This window comes from Humulus lupulus, chromosome 1, assembly GCF_963169125.1.
Source record: "Humulus lupulus chromosome 1, drHumLupu1.1, whole genome shotgun sequence".
Taxonomy (NCBI): Eukaryota; Viridiplantae; Streptophyta; class Magnoliopsida; order Rosales; family Cannabaceae; genus Humulus; species Humulus lupulus.
This window is the reverse complement of record NC_084793.1, coordinates 168,769,989-168,792,312: the sequence shown is the minus strand read 5'-3', so window position 1 is coordinate 168,792,312 and position 22,324 is coordinate 168,769,989. Positions and strand designations below refer to the sequence as shown.

Genomic DNA, 22,324 nt, shown 5'->3' with positions numbered 1-22,324 from the left:
ATATTGTTTTTGGGTTCTCATGTATCAAACACTTGTTTTAATGAAAATTAACTGTTTACGATCAAAATCTTTTAAGCCTAACTTATCAATTGACTTTAGAAACACATTTATGTTCAAACGACTTGATTAGCAAATCTTGCACTATTTTAAACACAGAGTGTAACAGCCTTAGTTATTCAAGGCGTTACAAAATTCATTTAAAAAAATCCATAATAATATGTATTGAAAGAAACAAAAATTAATTTCTAAAAACTAGTAATTTTCATTATTTAAGCATGTTTTTAGTTTAATGAAAAGTGTTTTTAGAAAGTATTAGCCTAGATTTTAAAAACTAAAAAAAAAAGGTTTTCTATTCTTTCCGAAAAACACAATTTTGAAAAAACGGAAAACAAATACAATTAGAAACGAAAACAGAAAACTATTTTTGTAGTTTTTAAAAAATAAGAGGTGTTTGGTTAATGTTTTCTAAAAACAATTTTTTAGTTTTATTTTTTTTAAATCTTAAATAAAATATTAACAAATATATTTATAAAGAGAAAAATATTTTATAAGTTTGTAATAAATAATGAGACAAAATAATTTGAAAAAAAATGATGAAAAATAAGAAGTGAGAAAATAAGGAGAGAAAATTTGAAGAAATAGAAATTGAGAAGAGAGAAATTAATCCAAGAAAAAATGAAAGAGAATGTGATGAGAAAGAAAGTGAAGAGAAAGAAGTGAGTAGAGAGAAAGTGATGAGAGAGGAAATGACGAGAGAGAAAAAATGATAAGAGAGAAAATTATGATATATTAAGTAATGAGAGAGAAACTGAAGAGAAAGAAACTAATAAAAGAGAAAATTATATGACAATAAATTATGTTAAATAATAATAAATAAATAAATAATGTGAGAAAAAAAGATAGGCCAAAGTTTGTTGAGAACAACACAAAATAATATTTGGTTGTTATTCAAATTTTCTGTTTTTTTGTAACTTTATTTTTAAAAATTATTTTGTGAAAACATCACCAAACACGCTTAGTTTATTTTAAAAACTTTTTTTTTTTTTTTGGTTAGGGTGCCAAACACCCTCAAATATTTCAAATATATGACTTGGTGCGATGTTCTTTTATTGCGAGAATAAGGAATCTGGAATGTTATTCTTGATGAAAAACCACCAGACCAACATCGTATTGAAATAAACTGTCCCCCCTCAGTCTCGGTGTCACTCTCCCAAAAACCGTTTGCAATTCTGAGACAAACAGATGTGGCGAAGGTACTTTAACAGCGGCAGCAACTCCGGCCCTATCACCGGATTGAAGGATCAAAAGTGGGATGCCCTCGTCATCGGCGGAGGCCACAATGGCCTCACTGCAGCCGCATACCTCGCACGCGCCGGCCTATCTGTCGCAGTTCTCGAACGTCGGCATGTCGTCGGTGGCGCCGCCGTGACTGAGGAGCTCATTTCAGGCTTCAAATTCTCTCGCTGTAGCTATCTCCAAAGTCTCCTCCGACCTTCCGTCATCAAGTATCTTTTCCACTTTACAATCCATATTACATAATAGATAGATAGATGCATGCACACAAACATACAATGTATTTGAAGTTATTAGTTTTGGCCTTTGGTTTTGATCGTAGTGGTTTTGGAATAATAGAGAGCTGGAGCTAGGGCGTCATGGATTGAAGATGTTGAAGCGAAGTCCTTCATCTTTTACGCCTTGTTTGGATGGACGATATCTTCTTTTAGGGCCCGATAAGTACCTCAACTGCTCCGAAATCTCCAAATTCTCCAAACGAGACGCCGATGCTTATCCTAGGTGAGATTCCGTACGCGCCATTCTAATCTATACGTTAAATTGCTCAACTTGAACTTAAAGATTTAAATACATTTCATACAAACAGCTTGTTGTTGATTGAGATTGAGAATTTGAATCGATCTCGACTTGAAATGTGGTTTTCTACAGAAGTAGAAAATACGTTTAAAAAATGATGTACTATTATTATGACTTGAATCAGTTTTTCTCAAAAGCTTCTTCTCCCTTTTGTCTAGATATGAGAATCAGCTAGAGAAGTTCTGCAAATTGATGGATCAACTTATAGATTCCCCTCCACCTGAATCGTTGAAATGTATTTCATCTTTTACTGATCGATTCAAGGATAAGATACACAAATCAGTTTTCTGGACACGTATTATTCGACAAGGTCTCTCCCTCGGCCAAAAAGATATTGTGTATGAACTTTTTACTTATGTGTTAATACATATTTAAAAGATATAATTTTTTTTATGCAGATTCATAGCTTTCATTTCGATCATTGTGATTTGTTACAGGGACTTTATGGACTTGTTAGTGTCCCCGGCTTCAAAGGTTTTGAATAACTGGTTTGAGGTTGGTTTATCATTTATTTTTGTAGGCCACACCAGCTTTTATTAAATTGTTTAGACTTGGTAACTAACCACGCAGTTATACATTGTCATTAGTAACATGATGCTTTGGTATTCCAGAAAAATAAATAAATAAAAAGTCATAACAATGTATCATGCATGTGCCTTTGTGGTCTAAGTCCAACATTGTAGCACTTTTCTTTCTAGCTTACATATACTATACATACTTGTTTTTGGGTCTCACTGACTTATGATTTTTGCAGGGTGATGTTTTGAAAGCAACCTTGGCAACAGATGCTGTAATAGGTTCAACGGTAAGAGTTCTTGTAAGTAATTTTCTATATGCTGGGTTTTCAGAGATATGATTCATTCTCAATATTCTACTAGAAGCCCTGTGACTTCTTCATTATGTGCTAGGCAGTGATGGCTTTGTGAGGTTCGTTTTTGTGTTGGGGATTACTGAAACAGCTGATCAATAATTTTAATATTTACAGTGGGTCTTTTTTTTTTGTTGTCTTTTTTCATTTAAATCTTTTGATCATTAATAAGATCAGCTGCCTTCTATTTTGTAATGAAGGCAAGCGTCCACACACCAGGAAGTGGTTATGTTCTGCTGCATCATGTGATGGGAGAAACTGATGGCGAACGTGGAATTTGGTCGTATGTAATATACAATACATGTATTTTTGCCGGTTTCATGATGGAATGTACATTGCCAAACATGCAACTCCCTCTAGCCAGTGATATGATTCTAATATAAGTCAGTTAAGCGTGAAAATAACTAAATGGTGCAACAAATATTTCATGGCAAGAAATTACTTCATTTTAGGTTTAATGGAGTAGAAGAGAAAGATGTGTGTCCTTATCAGCTGAGACACTTTACAACAACCATATTGTGGACTTGCAAAACATAGGATGATACTACATTTTCTCTTATTTTCCAGATTTCATTACTTTTCTCATCTCCCAATCTAATAATATTATTTTTGGTAGATACGTTGAAGGTGGGATGGGATCAGTATCCTTGGCTATTGGAAATGCTGCTAAGGAAGCAGGGGCTAGTATCATAACCAATGCAGAGGTATATCTTCGTGGAATAACTCACCATCTTGCTTTTGTCTTCTTACTTATGAAGAAAAGCAAGATGCATACTCAAGAGTATAACTAATCTTTTTCCTTTAGCATAAAGGGAAAAAGAAGTTATATTTATGATTGCAATCTTGTTATTTTATTTGGTTTTGTCGATGTCCTACAATTTTTTTTCCTGAAACAGCCAAAAACTCTCGAGTAGATAGACAAGTAGCTTGAAAATCCTATCTTGATCATGCCAGATTTTTATGTAATGGTACAGATGACACAAGCATCCCAATATTTGTATTATTTGGTGTTTTCTCTCATATTATCAGCTTTGTTTATTCAAATTTGTTCTTCAGGTTAAACAACTCTTAGTTGATGACTCTGGTAGAGCAAATGGGGTTAGTGTCTCGTGGTTGCTTCAGTGAAGGGCAATATTAAAGCTTTGATAAAACTGACTAGACATCATGATGATGAATTTTATTAGGTTTTATTGGCTGATGGTACAGCAGTGCGCTCTTCAATTGTTTTATCAAATGCAACCCCTTACAGAACTTTCAAGGTAATGTATTAACCTGGCTTCTCTTTTTTAAATATTTACATGGTGTAAGGACAAGTGATGCTCTATGAAATAATGAAGACATGAGCATGACAGTACCTTGAACTTCTTAGCTTTGTGTTAGATGGATTTCAGTAATAGGTTTTTATTATCTAAGACAGGAGTTGACGCCAAATCAAGTTCTTCCTGGTGATTTTGTCCGTGCTATCAGTTACTCTGATTACCGCTCTGTAAGATCCCTCCAGACTGCTTTTCCTTCTTTTCATTTAGAGTATACTACTTTCTTAGTCTGGCGTCACCTCATTTAATTTGCTACAAAATAGGTCTTAGTGATTATGTAGCATCCATGAAAGTAGCCTCATATACTGTAAAGTCTATTCATGAAAATTATTTTAAACTGTTGCTATGATGCAGACAATGAGAATGGACCATTGGAACCACCTTTAATCTTAGTCTGGTGATTGTTGAAAAAAACATGAGAAATGAGATATATTTTGTCAAGCAGGGTATCCTAGCACTATTGTACTTTTCAGTTGACAAATGCTTTTGTTGCTGAAATATACATTAGGGTGGATAATAAGGACTCTTTTTATTTGGTTATTTGATGTAAAAAAATTTAAGGGTGTTTGGCTTTTTTATTTAGTGAGGGGTTGAAGTTGTTATTGTAGTTGTGTTGTTATGTTGTTTTTGGCGTAATACGCATTCACTTTCCTCACATTATGTCTCTAAAGATACGCATTCACTTTCCTCACTTTCCTATAAGATACGCATTCACAAGTATCTTATAGGCCATTAATGAAATACACTTATGTAAGAAAGAAAAATAAAAGAGGGGTTGAGTGACGAGTATGGGGTTGAGGGAATTGGGTGCTGATTCATAGGAGAGAGAATGCTTTAGTTAGTTACTACTTTGTGTAATAAAGGGAGTAGTGGGAGTGGAGAGAGGTCGTGGGAATTTTGTGGATTGCGGGAGAGACCATGCTCTCAAATCTCTGGAGTTTTCCTTTCTTTTTACCCGTGTATTTCTTTGTTTATGAGTAATAAAAGTTGTTTTTGTATTGAGGCTACTATTAAAGCTTCAGATTGGTATTTGTTCTTGGTTAATTGCAGCAATTCAGATATTTCCTATTGCTAGAAATGTAACAAGTGGTATTAGAGCATTCCGATTCCGAGGGGAATGGCTTAGCGTAAGGTTGACGCTCTTGAGGAGCGACTTGATGTAGTGCAAGAAGAATGGCTCAAGGAATTGGAAGGGTCCAGAGAAGGGTTATCCAAGGATTTTGCAGGAGTGAGGTCATTCAGCGCATACCAGGGCTTGACAGCAAGTTGATGCTATCCAGAAAACACAAAGGGGCGATGCATTGTGGTCTCACAACTAGAGCAATTGGTCAACGGAACCCAGTCCAACTCCTCTAAAGAGAAATTTCCAATGACTGCCGACAAACCAAATGCATCTTTAGTGAAAGCTTTGATGTCTGTCGAACAACCTAGCGTGTCTTAGGGGCAGGCGAATTCGACTGTGGCCCACAACCAGGGGAGCTTGGGTGTCGACGTCCCAACCACTACCACGAGTGAGCAAGAAAACCACTATGACTTTTGGGCTTCCAAACAATTGGAGTTTCCGACTTTCGGTGGGTTTGATGCGGATGGGTGGTTGTATCTAGTCGAGCGGTATTTCTAGCTCAACTCCATGACCGAAGAGGAGAAAATGGAGGTTGTGGCGGTCAATATGGAGGGGAAGGCTTTAGCTTGGCTTCAGAGGACTCCTTTCGTTTATGCTCTTGGGCAGCGTTTAAGGCCACTTTTTTGGTGTGTTTCCGATCTCTCCATGAAGGCTCTCTCAGCGAGAACCTTTTGAACATTCGTCAAGAGACTACAGTGGAAGCTTATCAGGAATTGTTTGGCGTCGTCGTTATACGAGCGATTGTCTCAGGAGGTGCTAGAGAGTTTGTACATGAAAGGCCGCAAGCCTTCTGTTCAAGTAGAGGTCCGGATCATGAAACCTCAGGGTTTAACGGAGATGGAGGCAAACCAAATGCATCTCTAGTGAAAGCTCTAATGTCTGTCGAACAACCTAGCGTGTCTCAGGGCCGACGAATCCAACTGTGGCCCACGACCAGGGGAGCTTGGGAGTCGATGCCCCCAACCCAACCACCACCACGAGTGAGCAAGACAACCGCTATGACTTTCAGGCTTCCAGACAATTGGAGTTTCCGACTTTCGGTGGGTTCGATATGGATGGGTCGTTGTTTCGAGTTGAGCGGTATTTCCAGCTCAACTCCATGATCAAAGAGGGGCAAATGGAGGTTGTGGCGGTCAGTGTGGAGGGGAAGGCTTTAGTCTGGCTTCAGTATGTGTAGGACTCCCTTCGTTTTTGCTCTTGGGCAGCTTTAAAGGCCACTTTTTGGTGCGTGTCCGATCTCTCCATGAAGGCTCTATCTGCGAGAAGATTTTGAACATTCGTTAAGGGACTACAATGGAAGTTATCCCTATTTTCCACCCATGACACGTGGCATGACCAAATGGATCCGTGGACCCTCTTAAGAGGTCCGGGCCTATCCTGAGCCCAATGAATGGGAAGGAGGAAACCCTGATAGCTCGAACACTACTGAGCCCAACAACATTCAATAGGCGCGAGCATAATGAAGGAACCGGGACTGAGATGTAGGCCCAACTCATCTTCTAGTCACGACCAACCTACATCATCTGGGATTTTAATTAAGGTGGCAGACTAATTGTTCACTGGAGACGAACCTTATCAAGAATCCAAGAGAGATGTTCAATGTTACGGTGTCCTCCTTGGCAAATGAACCCGGATCCTGGTGAACGAACTAAGACTCCGGTAAATGAATCGGGACATTAGTAAATGAACCCGGACCAGATGTCCAGATAGGTCAAGCCTAGTTTTCCTTGATGCTGACCTGTCCCCATGAAATCTGGCAGTTGGTCTCCTCAACTAGCCTGCAGAAGAGGGTACGCACGGAACGTACACTGTTCCTAGGAGATAGTTTTGCCACTACTCTAACAGATCCCGTCCCAGGATCCTCTTATTAGCCCACGCAGAGCAGTCCGTGCTAATGTATAATGGGCAGCTGTAAGGCTTAGCCATGCCTAAGCTGGCCCAATGGGCCTTAACATCTAATTATGTTACATTCTGTCTTATGGTTCTGATAGCGAGCAAATTGTAATTACGTTCCTATTGGTCCCGAATTAGTCTGGCCCAAGCTGCTTGACTGCCTATAAATAGGACCAGTTATGCACTATACTAGGGATCCCAGAATTTCTCTTGTAAGCAAAAACTCTGCTAAAAATCTCCATTGTCAAAACTCTCTAAAGCCTAATGCTAGTGACTCGTGGACTAAGGTTCATCAACGCCCTAACCACGTAAAAACTGTGATTGTCCATCTCTTATCCTGTCTTTCCAGTGTTTACTTCATAACATAATTCTAGTTTCCGAAAAACACTATAAACATTTTGGTGCTTTCATTGAGAGTTGAAGAAAGTTTTAGTCAACCTTGATCATCTGCGAAAGTGGCGAACACCATGCATACCATGTTCGATCCTGCTCACCAGCAACAACAATACAATAGAGAACCATTGCCCAATCAACCACTTCCTCAAGACCAACCCGAGGATGCGCCTTACCAAGGGTCTCTTCCCAACGATTCCCAGAACTTCGGGGATGGGGGTGACATGACGAAGGCTATTACGAGGAAGATGAAGGAGTGTATGAGGATCATGAGGCCGAAAACCCCGTTGATCTTGACGAGAAGGATATGAATCCTGAATAGGAGGATCTAGAGGTGGTTCGTTTCAGACAACAAGTCCTGGATCAAGAAGCTAGAATGACTGAACAATAGGAGGTCACTCGCCGAATGCAAGAGTCCCTCCTGGCTCTGCAGGCCTTTATTGCTGCCCAAAGATTGACAACCCACAAGCCGTTCCTGCCCCAGGAACGCAGCCACCTGTCCCACCTGTAAGGACTGACATACCCGACGATGCTACCCTTATTCCTCCTCCAGGACCATTCCCACATCCCAGAGCCGGCCCGTTGAACTCTACTTAGGAAAAAGGTAAAGCCAAAATGGCTGATCCCGTTGAAAAAACAAACCCCCAAAAGAGAGCTCATCCTGTTCCAAAAATCAAGGCTAACCCAGGGCAATTCCCTAGGAAAAAACAGATGAATCCTGTCCCAGGATGGGATCATCCGAACGATCCGCAGGGGAAGCGCCCAAAGAGTACTAAGCCCCGGAACGTCCCCAGACAGGACGATCAGGGACGACGCTTTTATCCCAGCACCTCCGTGAACGATGATCACAGAGGGTACAAATGCGGAGAAGAGCTGGAACCAATCAGTTTGGGAGACGACACTTTCCGAGTGGACTTGCGCGACGACTTCAACGCCCGAAAGGAGCGGGTTCGCAAAGAAAAGATTCGCCCCCGAGGAGGCGACTTGAGGAATAACCTCAACGACATGAGGAACGAGAGAGTCCCCCTGAACGACGGAATGGCCAGGCAGTTCATGGAACAGCTGACCGCTCTTAAAAAGGTCACGGACCGCCTTGTCCGGAAGCAGGAAGGCGGAGGTTCCGATTCCGAAAAAGAAGAAAAGGAGCCATGGGCCAAGCACATACTGGACGTCATGCTACCAAAGGGGTTCAAGATGCCAGATATACCCGCCTATACCGGATACACTGACCCCAGAGATCACTTGCCCCGCTACAATCGCCTGATGATTGTAGCTCACGTCTGTGACAACGACAAGTGCCTATGTTTCTCAATCACTCTGGCTGGACCCGCAGAAGAGTGGTGGAAGAGACTTAAGACGAGATCGATCTAGTCTTGGTCTGGATTGCAGTCAGCTTTCCATAAACAGTTTGTGGCCGCTATAAAGTTGGACATGGAAGTCAGCGCGCTGGCCAACATCAAACAGTATCCCACGAAGACCCTAAAGGCTTACATCCATGTAACGTCCTACTTCCTTAGAGCCGTTACTAAGTGAGTTTAAAAACGTACAATTAACTCGCTAATCGAGGTTTCAGGTTAAAAGTGTAGCTAAACCGTAATAAAAGTCGTACAATTTGAAAATATCATCATTCATTAAAAATTATAAAGCGATATACATTTGGGATCCCAAAATACTGTTTAGAAATATTTACAACTCAAAATTAAGATTAAAGTCGACTAATTGACAAAACTAGGTTTAATACAAACATCTCCCAAAAAAATACCCCTTACCGTGGCAGCCAGGCAGGCCAAACATGTACACGTCGCTTCACGCTCTCCGTACTCATGCTTGGTCGACATTGCTCTTACCTGCACCATAAAGCACCCGTGAGCCGAAGCTCAGCAAGAAAAACTCCACACAAGCAAATAACATATGCATTGCTACCAATTAGCATACAATATAACCACTAACAGGCTAAACACATACGACCATGCCGTCCCAGACGCTTTACCAGGCCTTGGGTTCGCGGTCTACACCGTGAGGATATCTCAGGTATCTTATAGTGTCTCACCCTGGCAACTCGCACTCCGCGTGCTTGAAGCTGCTCCCGGCCCCTTGCCGTACTCGGCGCTGTCGTTCTCGGCCTTCGCCGTTCCCGGCCCTCGCCGTTCTCAGCCTTCACCGTTCCCGGCTCTTGCCGTTCATTCACATATATGTACACATAACATAATTAAACGAATACTTAAACACGTATAAACATAATCAATGGGGGCTACGCCCTGCAACACAATCATATAGGGTCATGCCCTGCAACACAAACTATAGGGCCTCGCAGGCTCTACAGGTACAACAGCTTTTTTACCTGTCCCGAGCTTTCCAAGCACTGATATCTCGAGAACAGTCCTTTAGTCCGAGCCTCGCTGAAACCCTAGTCACAACGCAACAATAACATCTATCCATCAAATTCTATTCCATTAAATAACTTTGGGTTACAATTCTAGTCTCCGGGTTCTTGAATTCTATCAATCTGGGTGATAAAATCTATCCCGAGCCTTAACTTTTGGATTCCCGAGCCTAAAACTCCAAATACTCACTAAGCGTCGCGGCCCCAAGGTCCCATGCTGCGGCCCACCTCAACCAGAAGCCAACCCCCAAAAACAGCCCATGCGCACCGCGGCCCAATCTATGGTGTGTCGTGGCTCGCCCTTCTTCCTGGCCTCCCAAGTGTTCTAGAGGGTCGCGGCTCAGCAAGAACAATGCCGCGGCCCGACCCTTCAAACCCAGAAAAATCCTCCATTTTCACTACCAAAACCAAGCCAATTTACCCCAAAATCATTCCAACAATCCAATTCAATCACCATAGAAGTTCTATTATAGTTTCAGCAGCAAAACCTAACAAGAAGCTAGCTTAAAACTTCATCAAATCCCAAACTAAATCTTCAACTTCAAAGACTTAATAAAACTAAAACCCAGCCAATAACTTACAGAATTTAATGGCTAGAATCACAGTTTAAAGCTTGCCTTAGTCTCTACTTGAATCCACAAATTGAAACTGAGCTAATCCCCAAGTTTAGAGCTCCAATTCCCAGCTTAATCTTCAATATTTCCCCTTAGTGGATGACGGAAGAAGCCTAAAAAACTAAGGTGGATGACGGACAACGCCTGGTGGCTCTTAAGTCCGGAATCAGAGCTGGGTCCCCCCTCTGAGATGACAGGCAACGCAAGGCAGCCACCCTTAAAGAATTCATCAGGAGGGCACAAGGTTTCATCAACTGGGAGGAGGCTCGAATCCAAGTCTTCAGCAACCTAGTCGACAACACAAACCTTTCCTGGATACGGTGCACAGTATCCGGCAAATATTTGACACCTCCAGCGACATCCGGATCCGCTGGAAACCTTGGGTTGTCATTCATGACCCCAACGGTCTATTGACCCACTTCAACATGTTATGCTCTGGCTCCGTCGACCATATTCTCCGGGTACGGAGTGGCACCCACCAGGTACAGTGCTGCTTCTCGCAATGCCCAACTGCCTCAGTTCGAAGCAGCCGAGGCAAGCATAAACCCTTGTCGGGGAAAGAGATCGGATAAAAGTCAGAACCGATCCGAGTCCTCAAAGAAGGGGAAGAGGGTGTACGAGCCACAATACGCGGAGTATACCAACTTGGTGGACACCCGGTAAAACATCTACCTTACAAAGGGCAATGTAGTCCATTATCGAAAACCAAGCCCTATGTTTAAAGGGGGAAAGAATTTTAGGGACACCAGCAAAAGGTGTGCCTACCATAAGGACGTGGGTCACACGACCGAAAAATGTTGTCAACTGAAGGACGAGGTCGAAAATCTGATCAAACTGGAGCATCTCCATCAATGGGTCAGGATGCCAACAAGAGTTCTAGGACTGCCAGCAGCTCCCGGACAACCTCTGGCCTCAGGTGCACAAGCATCGTACCGAACCCCTCAGGGAGGGTACGCTTCTAGATCGGGAGCACAAGCCCCTAAGGGGGCCCCAATAGTGCAACCACTTGGAGGTCCAATGGCTCTTGGACCCAGAATGCCATATCCTCCCTAAGGGGGCCGGGATTATCTTGATATCCCCATAAGGTCACCAGTTGCAAAGTGCCCTACGCTTCCAGTTCAAAGCGTCAAACAACGAGACTGAGCACAAGAATATGCTGGCCGGATTACGCTTGGCCCGGGTGGTAGGGACAACAAATATTGAAGTCCTCAGCGACTCCCAACTGGTGGTCAGACAAATTTCGGGGGAGTACCAAACAAAGGGGGAGAAGATGGCCGTCTACGTGACACGAACCCGAGAGTTACTCCAATCCTTCAAGACATACTTCATCCTCCAGGGAACAGAATGTGTTTGCAGACACATTAGCAAAATTGGCCACAAATTTTGAAGCGGAACTCTTCGGGGTGGCCCTGATCAACCATCTACCCACGCCCAGTATTCAAGCACCCTGCAATCATCAACGCTATCGATTACTCTACATCTTGGATGTGCCCTCTCATCCTGCACCTAACCACTGGGGAATTGTCTGCGGATAGGGCTGCCGATAGGAAACTTCAGTACCAGGCTCCTAAATATGTCATGATGGATAGCAAACTCTATCACAAGGGGTTGTTCATGCCCTATCTTCGATACGTATCCGGGACAGAAATGAGTGTAATCATGCACAAATCGCACAAAAATTTGTGCGGAGATCACGCAGCCGGACTCACTTTGTCCAAGAAAATCCCAAGACAAAGATAATTTAGGCCAACGATGAAGGACTGTGTTGATTATGTCTGCAAATGTGAACGATTCCAAAGGTACGCGAAGATCCCACGAGCCTCTCCAACGGAAATAATCCTGATGATTAGTTCCTTGCCTTTTGCAGTTTGGGGAATCGATTTAGTAGAATTCCTCCCGATCGGAAAGGGTGGAGTAAAATACGACATTGTAGCCGTCGACTATTACACCAAGTGGGTCGAGGTAGAACCAATGAGCACCATCACCTCCAAAAAGGCTCTGGATTTCGTCATCAACAACATTGTATGCCTATACGACATCCCTCACAAAATTATGTCCAACAACGGGAAGGAATTTGATAACATCAACTTCACTAACTTTTGTGAAAGACACGACATCATTAAAAGCTTCTCCGCGGTCGCATGGCCTCAAAGCAAACGAGCAAACAGAGGCCATGAACAAGAATATGAAGGGAACATTAAAGAAAAAGCTACAAACTTTCAAGAGCAATTGACCGGGAGAGTTACCTCGTGTTCTATGGACCTACCGGAGCCACACCTTACTCCAAGAAAACCCTAGATCTCATCGAAGTGATCCGGGAGGACTCACAGGTGCAATTGAAGATGTATTAGGGAAAGATCGCCAGACACTTTAACTTTAAAGTTAAGAGTCCGAGGTTCGAAACCGATGATCTAGTCCCTAGAAGAGTATTCCCTACATTTCAAGATCCATCTATACATGTTTAGGATTAAAAACAAAAAAGGATGTAAAGCTCAAGGCTTAGTCCAGATCCGAATTCGTATAGACTGGGAGTTCAAAACCTAATGGGATGCAAGACTCAAAGCCTAATCCTAACCCGAACCCACATGGTCCGGGGGTTCAAAACCTAACTTCAAACAAAAAGGATGCAGGGCTAAAAACCCAGTCCTACCCGGACCCACATCGTCCGGGGGTTCAAAACCTAAAAGGATGTAAGGCTCAATGCCCAATCCTAATCCGAACCTATATGGTTTGGGGGTTCGAAACCCAACTCTTAAAAATTGTTCCAGGCCTAACAGGGTCCCGGATAACCAAATCCCTATTCATGTTTTCCTTACAATGGCCCAGAACTATTGAAACATGAATTTTAGGTTTAAATTGGTTAAAGTTAGCCTTATAAACGGCCCAGGCTGTTGGAGCCTGAACCTCAGGTTCGAAATAAGCTAATCAACTAATCTCTGATGGTCCAGACCATTGGAACCCGAACACCAGAGTCTAGACAAATAAATCAGACGATAGTTGACAACTCCTTAACGGTCCAGGCTGTTGGAACCTGAACCTCAGGTTCAGAACGAGTTAATTAATTAAGTCATATCTAAAAAATCTATAACGGTCCAGGTCGTTGGAATCTAAACCATAAGGTCGGGATAAATTAGTTAAGTTATATTGGTCAAGTCCAAGCGATCTAGGCCGTCAAGACCCGAACGTGGGTTTCAGGACAGGTTAAATAACTTATACATTATTTCCCCAAATGGTCCTGGCCATTGGAATCAGGACTCAACATTCAATTTGGATTCATGCAGAATGATAAAACCCTTAGTGAATTTGGAAGAAAAAATAAATAAATATAAAGTGGGAACCATTATGTTGAGAAAAATCAATATAATAACAATACGGATAATTAAATAATTGTCTTGGACGCATTGACATCCATAAAGATAGTGCGAGTACAAAAGACAAAAAGGAGAAAGGGAGCCCTAATCAAAATACAAAGGCTTAGGCCTGAGCTTCATTTTGATCCGGGGCATCCTAAACATTCTTATCCTGTTGATCCCCAGCTAGGAGCGCCGCATCAACTTTCTCTTTGGCTTCAAATTCAGTCCTCTTTGCAGCTGAATCCGGATAGAGGAGGAGATTCATGTTCTTATCCTGGAGCCAGGCCATGTAAATGGCCTCGTCAAAAGTGATTTCCAACATCTCGTCAACCTGCTCCTTCTCCTAGCGAGTCTCATCGCTCCGCTTCATCTCCAGCTGGACCATGCCCTCCAAAGTTTGGTTCCGGGACCTAAGGTTTGCCACCTTTTCCCGCTCCTAGTGAAGTTGGGCCTCAGCTGCCTCTAGAAGGGCTTTAGTCGTTGCCTCCGAGCCACGAACACGAGAAAGCTCCGCCTCCAATTTGTCCACCAACTCCATATGTTCGGCATCTTTCCAGGACAAAGTTTCCTCGTGCTGAGCCCGAACCCGAGCAGCCTCCTCATGCTCGGCCTGAACCCGGGCAGCCTCCTTGGCAAGGGCCTCCCGAAAAGCTTCCCGGTGATTGACGGCCCTCTCGAGCTCCATTTGGGTTGTCCAACTTCACCGCCATCTCAGCCACCAACTCTGCGTTCCTATGGACCAACAGGGCATCCTGGAACAAATCAAAGTTAGAAAATTCTCAATAAATAATGATGATGGAAGAAAAGAGAAAGCGGATATGTGGCTTACCACAGTGGCCTGATGACGAATGGCCTGGGAGACAGAGGGCATCCTGGCTACCTAAGGTGGCGTACTGCTTGAGTTGAAGGGTGGACATGGTAGTCTCTACCTGGGCTAACAAGTCCACAGCAAACGGGGTCGTGTCCTGCCCCAACTTAGGCTAAAACTCGATCTCGGCCACCAGTCAGTCCACGATCTGTTGGGGGCATTGAAGGCCTCTGGACGATCAACAAACTCCAATTTCCGTCGAATGATTAGAGCCTGGGCCACCTCGTCCCGTTTGACCCGACCTTCCGGGAACATTATCTTCATCCTCTCTTCTTTGAGGGTTAGGTCCCCTTCCTCAGGAAGGGCCGGGTGGATGGGAAGCCTGGGAGCTTCCGGAACCTCCTGCATGACGATGAGCCTCTCCCCAGAGGAATGCTCCTCAGCCAAGGCAAGATCCTTGGTCCTGACCCTCTTGGTCCGCTTCGGGGGCTCTGCAGTGACCGAGTCTGCATTCCTCTTCGCCCCTACTCCTTCAGAAGGCTCTTGCTCCAAGTTAATAATGTAGAGAGGAGCGACTTGGGGCGGATTTTGCTCGATGAGCGCCATCGGAGTGGGGACTGCAGTTGGAACACCCTCAAAAGCCTCCGGGATGGCTCTGAGTCCCCGAGTATCAACTCGATGATATTCTTTTTGGCCTGGCCCTTGGCGGCCCTCTTTGTTGAAGCCTTGGCTGCGACCGCCCTGGCCTCAATCATCTCTTTCTTCTTGGAAAACAAAATCAAACAATAACGTAAAGGAATAGGGATCACAAGCAAGCAAAGAAAACATATAAGTCTAAGTACTCTGGGACAGATCCTTATCAATAGATCGGGCATGATTTAACTCCCCTAGTGCGAATGCGTGAATCCGATCCCCCATGTCATCTGGGTCCAAAAATCTACCGTATTGAAGAAACTTGGATGAATGCATGAGGGACAGCATGTCCACGACGATGGGGCAAGGAAGCCCCACGTTGCTAACGGTCCGGTCAAATAATGACGGTACTGTTGCCTATTCCCAACAAAGCCCTCAATATGGGGGGCATAAGTGAAGATTGGAGGCGTTTTACCTTGCCCTGAAATACTAGCTCCGGAAGCTCCAATGTTAGGCTGCCTTCCCTCGAGAAGGGCGTCCAGTTCATGTTCATTGGATTCGACCTCTCCGCTTGACGGGCCTGCTCTTTTTTCATCTTCTCCGCGTCCGCCTTGGCCGCGACCTCCACTGCCTCGATGTCGATAAGGGTCAGCTCCTCCCTCAGGGTGGGATCCCTCTCGCATTGCAGCCCCCGGAAGCTAGGGGCGTCTATCGACTGTTCACTGCAATCAACTTGACCAGCCGAAGGTTCTCCGTAGTCACGAAGCCCCCCACATCCAGCTCCTCGGCACTAAGAGTGACACATAACTTTTTTTGATCCAGGATCGATTTACTGAGCTGAGTCTGAGCATATTGACCAGTTTTCAGGATCGTGAGTGTCCAGTAAATAAAATTAAGGGCTAGATATAAAATGAAAATGACGACCTACCCACGTGCTGGAAGTCCAGCACCAAGGTGGGGTTCTTCTCCAGGAGGAACCTGGATGTCATGAACCAGTAGTACCTAACATCCGGGGGTGCTTCCACGTATTGAATGGAGCTGAACTAATGCAACGGGCCTTCGGTCTATAAGATCCATCCTACATCTTGTCCTTAGAGTTGAGCTGCGACTCCAACTTGTAAAAGTACAGCACCTCTCCGAGGGTGGGCGCCAGGATCTCCTTCTTAAAGGTCTTGACCATGGATTTCAGAGATACCAATGAAGAGTGAAGAGTTGGATCACCCTTGAAAATCACACGGTTCATACCAGCCTTGAACTTGATCTTCAAAGTTTTCCAATTAAATTAAACATCCCCTAGTTTCTCCAACCTTTCAATCCCTAAAATCACAACTGCACTGCCCAAATCTAATGGAAGAAATTTCTGTGTAATCCCTACCTCTTGGATGAACAAGGTCATTACATTGCACTCCCCAGTTTTTTGGATTGTCATCTTTGTGCACACCTTCACAGAGTACGACAATGTCTCTGTCACCTGTAATTCCAGCTGCTCAACTAAATTTTCGGCAATGAAATTGTGAGTTGCCCCACTATTGATCAAAACTGCTACCTCTTGTGAGCCAATCATCCCTCGAATCTTCATCGTTTTAGGCCTAGTTAACCTCACCAAAGAATTGAGTGAAACTTCAATGGCATCCAAACTTAAAGTTGACATCGATGCTTCCGAAACTCCATCGTCCAACTCAATCTCCTCCGCCACTTGCTCATCACACACCATAATAACATTGAGTTCTTTGTTCTTGCACTTGTGTCCTGAACAAAGCGCTCATCACACTGAAAACATAATCCCTTGGGTCGCTTCTCTTGTTCTTCCATTGGTGTCAATCTCTTGAATTTTGGAGTCGTTCTTCCATGATGGACCACAGGAATCTCTGTAGCTCTCGAGCCTTGAGCAGGTGCACCCAACACAAGCTTGTTCTCACTCCTTGCTTCAGTTTTAGCATCATTCTTGAACCTCAAAATTGGATTCTTGGATGTTGACCTGCCGAGTGTGGACTTGTGCAACATCAACCAATGTTGTCTGAGTAACAATTAATTCTTTTCTTCAATCTTCTGAGTCATTTCCATGACCGCCACCAATCTCAAAGGATTAAACAAACTCAACTCCTCTAAAATCTCCTCCCATTCAAGAAGGCTCCTTCTAGTACATCCTTGAAAATTTCCACCAATGGTGCTGCCAAAAGCTCGAATTGGTCCCTATATTCAGCCACCGAATGGACTTGCTTCAAAGCCAAAAGCCTCTGTACCAAACACCTATCCTTTAACGGACGAAAACGTTTCCGCAAACACAACCGAAGATCCACCCACGTTGAGATAGTGAATCTACTGGAATACCATTGAAAGCACGATAAGGCAATACCTTCAAAACAGACCACTGTTGCATCGATTCTTTCGGAGTCTGCTAACCCATTCACTTGAAAATACCTCTCAGCCTTGAAAAGCCACTGCTCCACCTCTAACCCATTAAAGAGGGGCATCTCCAGTCGTCGCACGCTAGTCGCCACCCTGGTCGCACCATTTGGGGAACTACCGCCGCCGATCGTCCTTCTCTGACTGTGCTGGCGTCGCTGGATTGTGCTATGTCGAAGCTTCTTGAGTCTTCTTGCTCTGCTCCATCGCTTGGGACAGCTTCTCCAACCGCTCCAAAATCAGATTTTGTGACGCTTGTAGAGAATCCAACTTCCTCAAGTCCGACTGATCGGACTCCATGTTCGGTACTCTAGAATTGCACTTGGTCTGCACCATCTTGCCTGGGATCATTACTCTCTGATACCAATTTGATAGAACTCTCTACTTTTGTCACCGAAACCCTTCACACCTTTATTGATATCTCAAGAAGAGAGCAATCAAGAATTACAACTGAATTCATTAGACTAGTTGTAGGTAGTCCACACCTCCCCTTACAATTGTTCACCCGATACCCCAATTGAAACTAAAAGTTTTCCTTATATTCACTAACAACCAGTAGCAATTCTAACTAATCAGACCACTATACTAGCCACCTCAGCATTCAGGTCTCCTAACATATGTAAAATTAATCGGAGGTCTAACAAGCACTTAGTCTTCTATTCAGACTACCCCTTTCAGAGCCTTGAGCCTTGTTTGTACCATCGAGACCCACCTCCACTACTGTGATTTGAGTTGGGCTCCACCCCCATCTCAGAGGTTGACAACCAATTATAGGAGCATGATACCATCCTTGCTGACCTCAAGTACCATTTGACTTGTGCTCAGAAGAGAATGAAAGACATGGCGGATAAGAAGCGTCGTGAGGTCCACTTTTCGGTTGGTGACAAGTTTTATGTCAAGCTCAAACCATGTCGTCACAGGTCCTTAGCTCAGCGGAAGAATGAAATGTCATCTCCTTGCTACTTTGGTCCCTATCAAGTTGTGGCTTGTGTGGGTGAGGTCGCTTATAAGTTGCTGCTGCCAGAATCGGTACCCATTCACCCTATTTTTCACGTGTCCATGTTGAAGCGTGCTGTGGGTAGTTCGACTTCGACTCAGTTATTCCCTGTCGTCCTCAAAGCTGATCTTGAATGGCAGGTTGACCCGAGGCTGTAGAAGATCTTCGTTACAACGCGAAGGGCGTGCTTGAGGTCCTTATGAAATGGAAGCTCTTGCTACCTTTTGAGAACTCCGGGGAAAACTTAGAGCTGCTCAATGACCAATTTCCTTCCTTTCACCTTGAGGACAAGGTGTGTCTGCGAGAGGGGGTTAATGATAGGCCAGTAATGAAATACACTTGTGTAAGAAAGAAAATTAGAAGAGGGGCTGAGTGACGTGTATGGGGCTGAGGGAATTGGATGCTGACTCATAGGAGAGAGAGTGCTTTTAGTTAGTTACTTCTTGGTGTAATAAAGGAAGTAGTGGGAGTGGAGAGAGGTCATGGGAATTTTGTGGATTGTGGGAGAGACCAGGCTCTCGAATCTCTGGGGTTTTCCTTTCCTTTACAAGTGTATTTCTTTGTTTCTGAGTAATACAAACTGTTTCTGTACTCTCAGGCTACTATTAAAGCTTCAGATTGGTATTTGTTCTTGGTTAATTGCAGCAATTCAGATATTTCCTACTGCTAGAAACGTAACTGTATCATTTCTTTTTCTTTCTTTTTTTTCAAAAAAAAGTTACTTAAAAGTTTCAAACTATTAATGTTCTAGAATCCTAGTCTTGTTGGAAGATCATTTACTTATATGTCATTACATAGACCTTAAAAAGTTAGCCTTGCAAGGAACTATGGAACAAATTTACGAATTCATTGTAACACTTATCGTAACGTACTGTTATGGTTAGCCGCCTAATTATTATGTGGCTGTAATTGGCCAAAACAGGCAACTACGAAAATAAATGTAGCAGTCGATAAACTGCCCCAGTTTAAGTGTTGCAAGTTAGGTCATCCCGCTGCAGGTCCTCAGCATATGGGTACCACTCATATTGGTTCTGAGAGGTATATATATGCTCTCTCACTGAATTGATTAGTTTTTGATTATGTACTTATTCTGTGATAATTAAGACAATTTATTTCTTCCTAGCCTGAGCTGGGGAGAAATGACGAAGTTGATTTAAGGTTTTCAAATGTACTTGTTCTGTTATGTTTTGATATCAAGAGGAACACAAAAAGCTTGCATAATGGACCTAAAATATTAGTCGTGAGTGACGATTTCTTTACATACAACATACCTATAGCTTCTGTACGCTTGTTCACGTGAACACCAATGCATTAGGTCACAGTTAATCATAGCATCTACTTATATCTTGTCTTCCAAGCCATTGGGAGTATTCCTGAGTGGTTAAGTTTTGTTTATAGATTTGATATCATAGGGACCTATCTAAAATATATGTTGGCATTTTTTACCTTCCGAAGATTGTAGGTTCAGCGTGAGAAACAAATACATTATATATATATATATATATATGTGGCATATTAAAAGCTTGTGGGATTTGTCTAGTTCATTAAGTCATCACAAACAATTTTTCTGAATTGTTTGTTGACATTGGGTGATAAGAGCAATTTGATATTAGTAATTCCTATCTAGCTTTTAGATCAGCGCCTTAAGTGTTATCCTTAATTATATGAGTTACCAAATGGATGATGATCCTGATTCTTGTATCATAACTGTTACTCTTTCAAGCATGGAGGAGATTCATTCAGCTTGTCACGATTCTGCTGGAAATGGATTACCGTCACGAAGACCAGTTATTGAGATGACAGTTCCATCTGTCTTGGACAAGACTATATCTCCACCTGGTATTTTGATTACACCTCGCCTTTTAAACATATGTTCTGTATCCCAGTTCTCTTTGGCAGGACAATTAGTTTTTACTGCTTCATCGAATTCTCTCTAATTTTTAATAAAATTATAAAATAAAAATGCATAGGATATATTTTTTTTGTACACAGTTATCACATCATGTTAAGGCCAATTTATGAAAATGACAATGTTCATGCACTTAGATTCTACGTCCACAGTGGTTTTTTTTTCTGTAATGTTTAGATGCTTATAAGGGTAGGTCTAAACTTATGATTGTAGGTAAGCATGTGATCAACTTGTTTATTCAATACACACCATACAAACCATCAGATGGCAGCTGGGCGGACTCTGCTTATAGAGTGAGTTTCCATGAAATGCACCTTTTCTCAATCTATTTCCGATCTTATCAAATGCACCTTTTCTCGATCTGTTTCCAATCTTTTCAGAAGTAAAGTAAATAATTATGAGAGGGAGAGCCAGAGGAGCATAAAAGTAGTCCATTTGTTTTTTCTTTTTTTGATTTCTATGTGTGCGTGTGTCTTCATATTTGAGTACTAAGCAGTGTCTGCCACATTTTATGTCTCCGCCACCCCATTGTTTATTTCTATATTTTTGTGCGTGGAAATCTATCTAACTAATAATTTTTTGAATGGTTCATGATCTTCCTTTTAGGAGTCGTTTGCAAAGAGATGCTTTGGTTTAATTGATGAATATGCCCCCAACTTCAGCTCATCAGTCATTGATTATGATATGTTGACTCCACCGGACCTTGAAAGGGAGATTGGTCTGACAGGTACTTACTATGAATATATGACTAAATTTAGCTTTAGCCATTGAGCAAGCAAAGGACAAGCTTGATAAAAACAATTTTACAATGGATGAAATTTGACTGACCTAATGCACGGCCAAGAAAAACATTCGAGTCTCACAGGATCTAACCCTTATAATGAATTTTCAACAGGAGGGAATATCTTCCATGGGGCTATGGGATTGGATTCTTTGTTCCTCATGCGACCTGTAAAAGGATGGTAATTCTTGGAACTTAGTTTTATTTCTTATCTATTTGTTTATAAAACTATAAACTTGCATGTTTAGCATTTGTTAATGTATCCACTGGGAATGGGAAGCTATCTAATTCATTTGGTTTTATTTATTTTTTATTGTATATTTGTTTACATCGATACTGTTGGATGCAGGTCAAATTATAGGACCCCAGTACCTGGGCTTTACTTGTGCGGAAGTGGGGCACACCCTGGTGGTGGTGTTATGGGTGCACCAGGTCGCAATGCTGCACTTGCAGCTATTCAAGATATGAAGAAAGTATCGAGATGATGATGTACAATGTTTTGGGTATATTTTCCTTCAGACTTCAGCACGGTTCGTGTTGGCCTACTTGATGTGTTTATCTCATTCATGAACCACACTGTTATATTCCCTCATGGAAAATAAAAAGACGAGGAATATTTGTTGACGAGGAATTGCAGTTGTAATTTATAAATAACTAGAAAACATAATCGTATTTAGCTTATTTTTTTATAATGATTAAAAATTATATATTTTTAAATATTTGTTGGGAAATTGTGTGGGAGGGATTTCTTTCTTAACCGTAATTTTTTTTTATGATTATGTTTATTAAGTGAGTCTCTTGCAGGTTTTTTAAAAATTCTGAATAATTATTATATCTACTTTCCATTGTTTTTTTATTATTATATAAATTTTTAATATTTTTATATTTTTAGGGTAGAAAATTTATAAATCACGATATTTTGCACAATTATTCATTTTTTTAAAAAATAAATATTTTTATTAATTTAATTAGTAATGT

At 42.3% G+C, this 22,324-nt stretch overlaps 1 protein-coding gene across 2 annotated transcripts; it reads left to right on the top strand.

The window, feature by feature from the left end:
* Positions 1-1,081: 1,081 nt before the first annotated feature.
* LOC133800242 (uncharacterized) lies at positions 1,082-22,065 on the top strand. Of its 2 annotated transcripts, none has more exons than XM_062238197.1 (16): positions 1,082-1,505; positions 1,633-1,794; positions 2,028-2,207; positions 2,307-2,364; positions 2,624-2,674; positions 2,938-3,020; positions 3,354-3,441; positions 3,794-3,835; positions 3,922-3,996; positions 4,155-4,223; positions 19,579-19,694; positions 20,380-20,495; positions 20,779-20,858; positions 21,172-21,292; positions 21,461-21,527; positions 21,696-22,065. In XM_062238197.1, exons 1-16 carry the CDS (start codon positions 1,243-1,245, stop codon positions 21,829-21,831), a joined length of 1,707 nt encoding a protein of 568 aa, XP_062094181.1. In that variant the 5' UTR covers positions 1,082-1,242; the 3' UTR covers positions 21,832-22,065. The 2 variants fall into 2 exon arrangements, with proteins under 2 accessions (XP_062094181.1, XP_062094184.1); XM_062238200.1 differs by having other exon boundaries at positions 1,367-1,505; positions 1,616-1,794.
* The last annotated feature ends 259 nt before the right edge of the window (positions 22,066-22,324 follow it).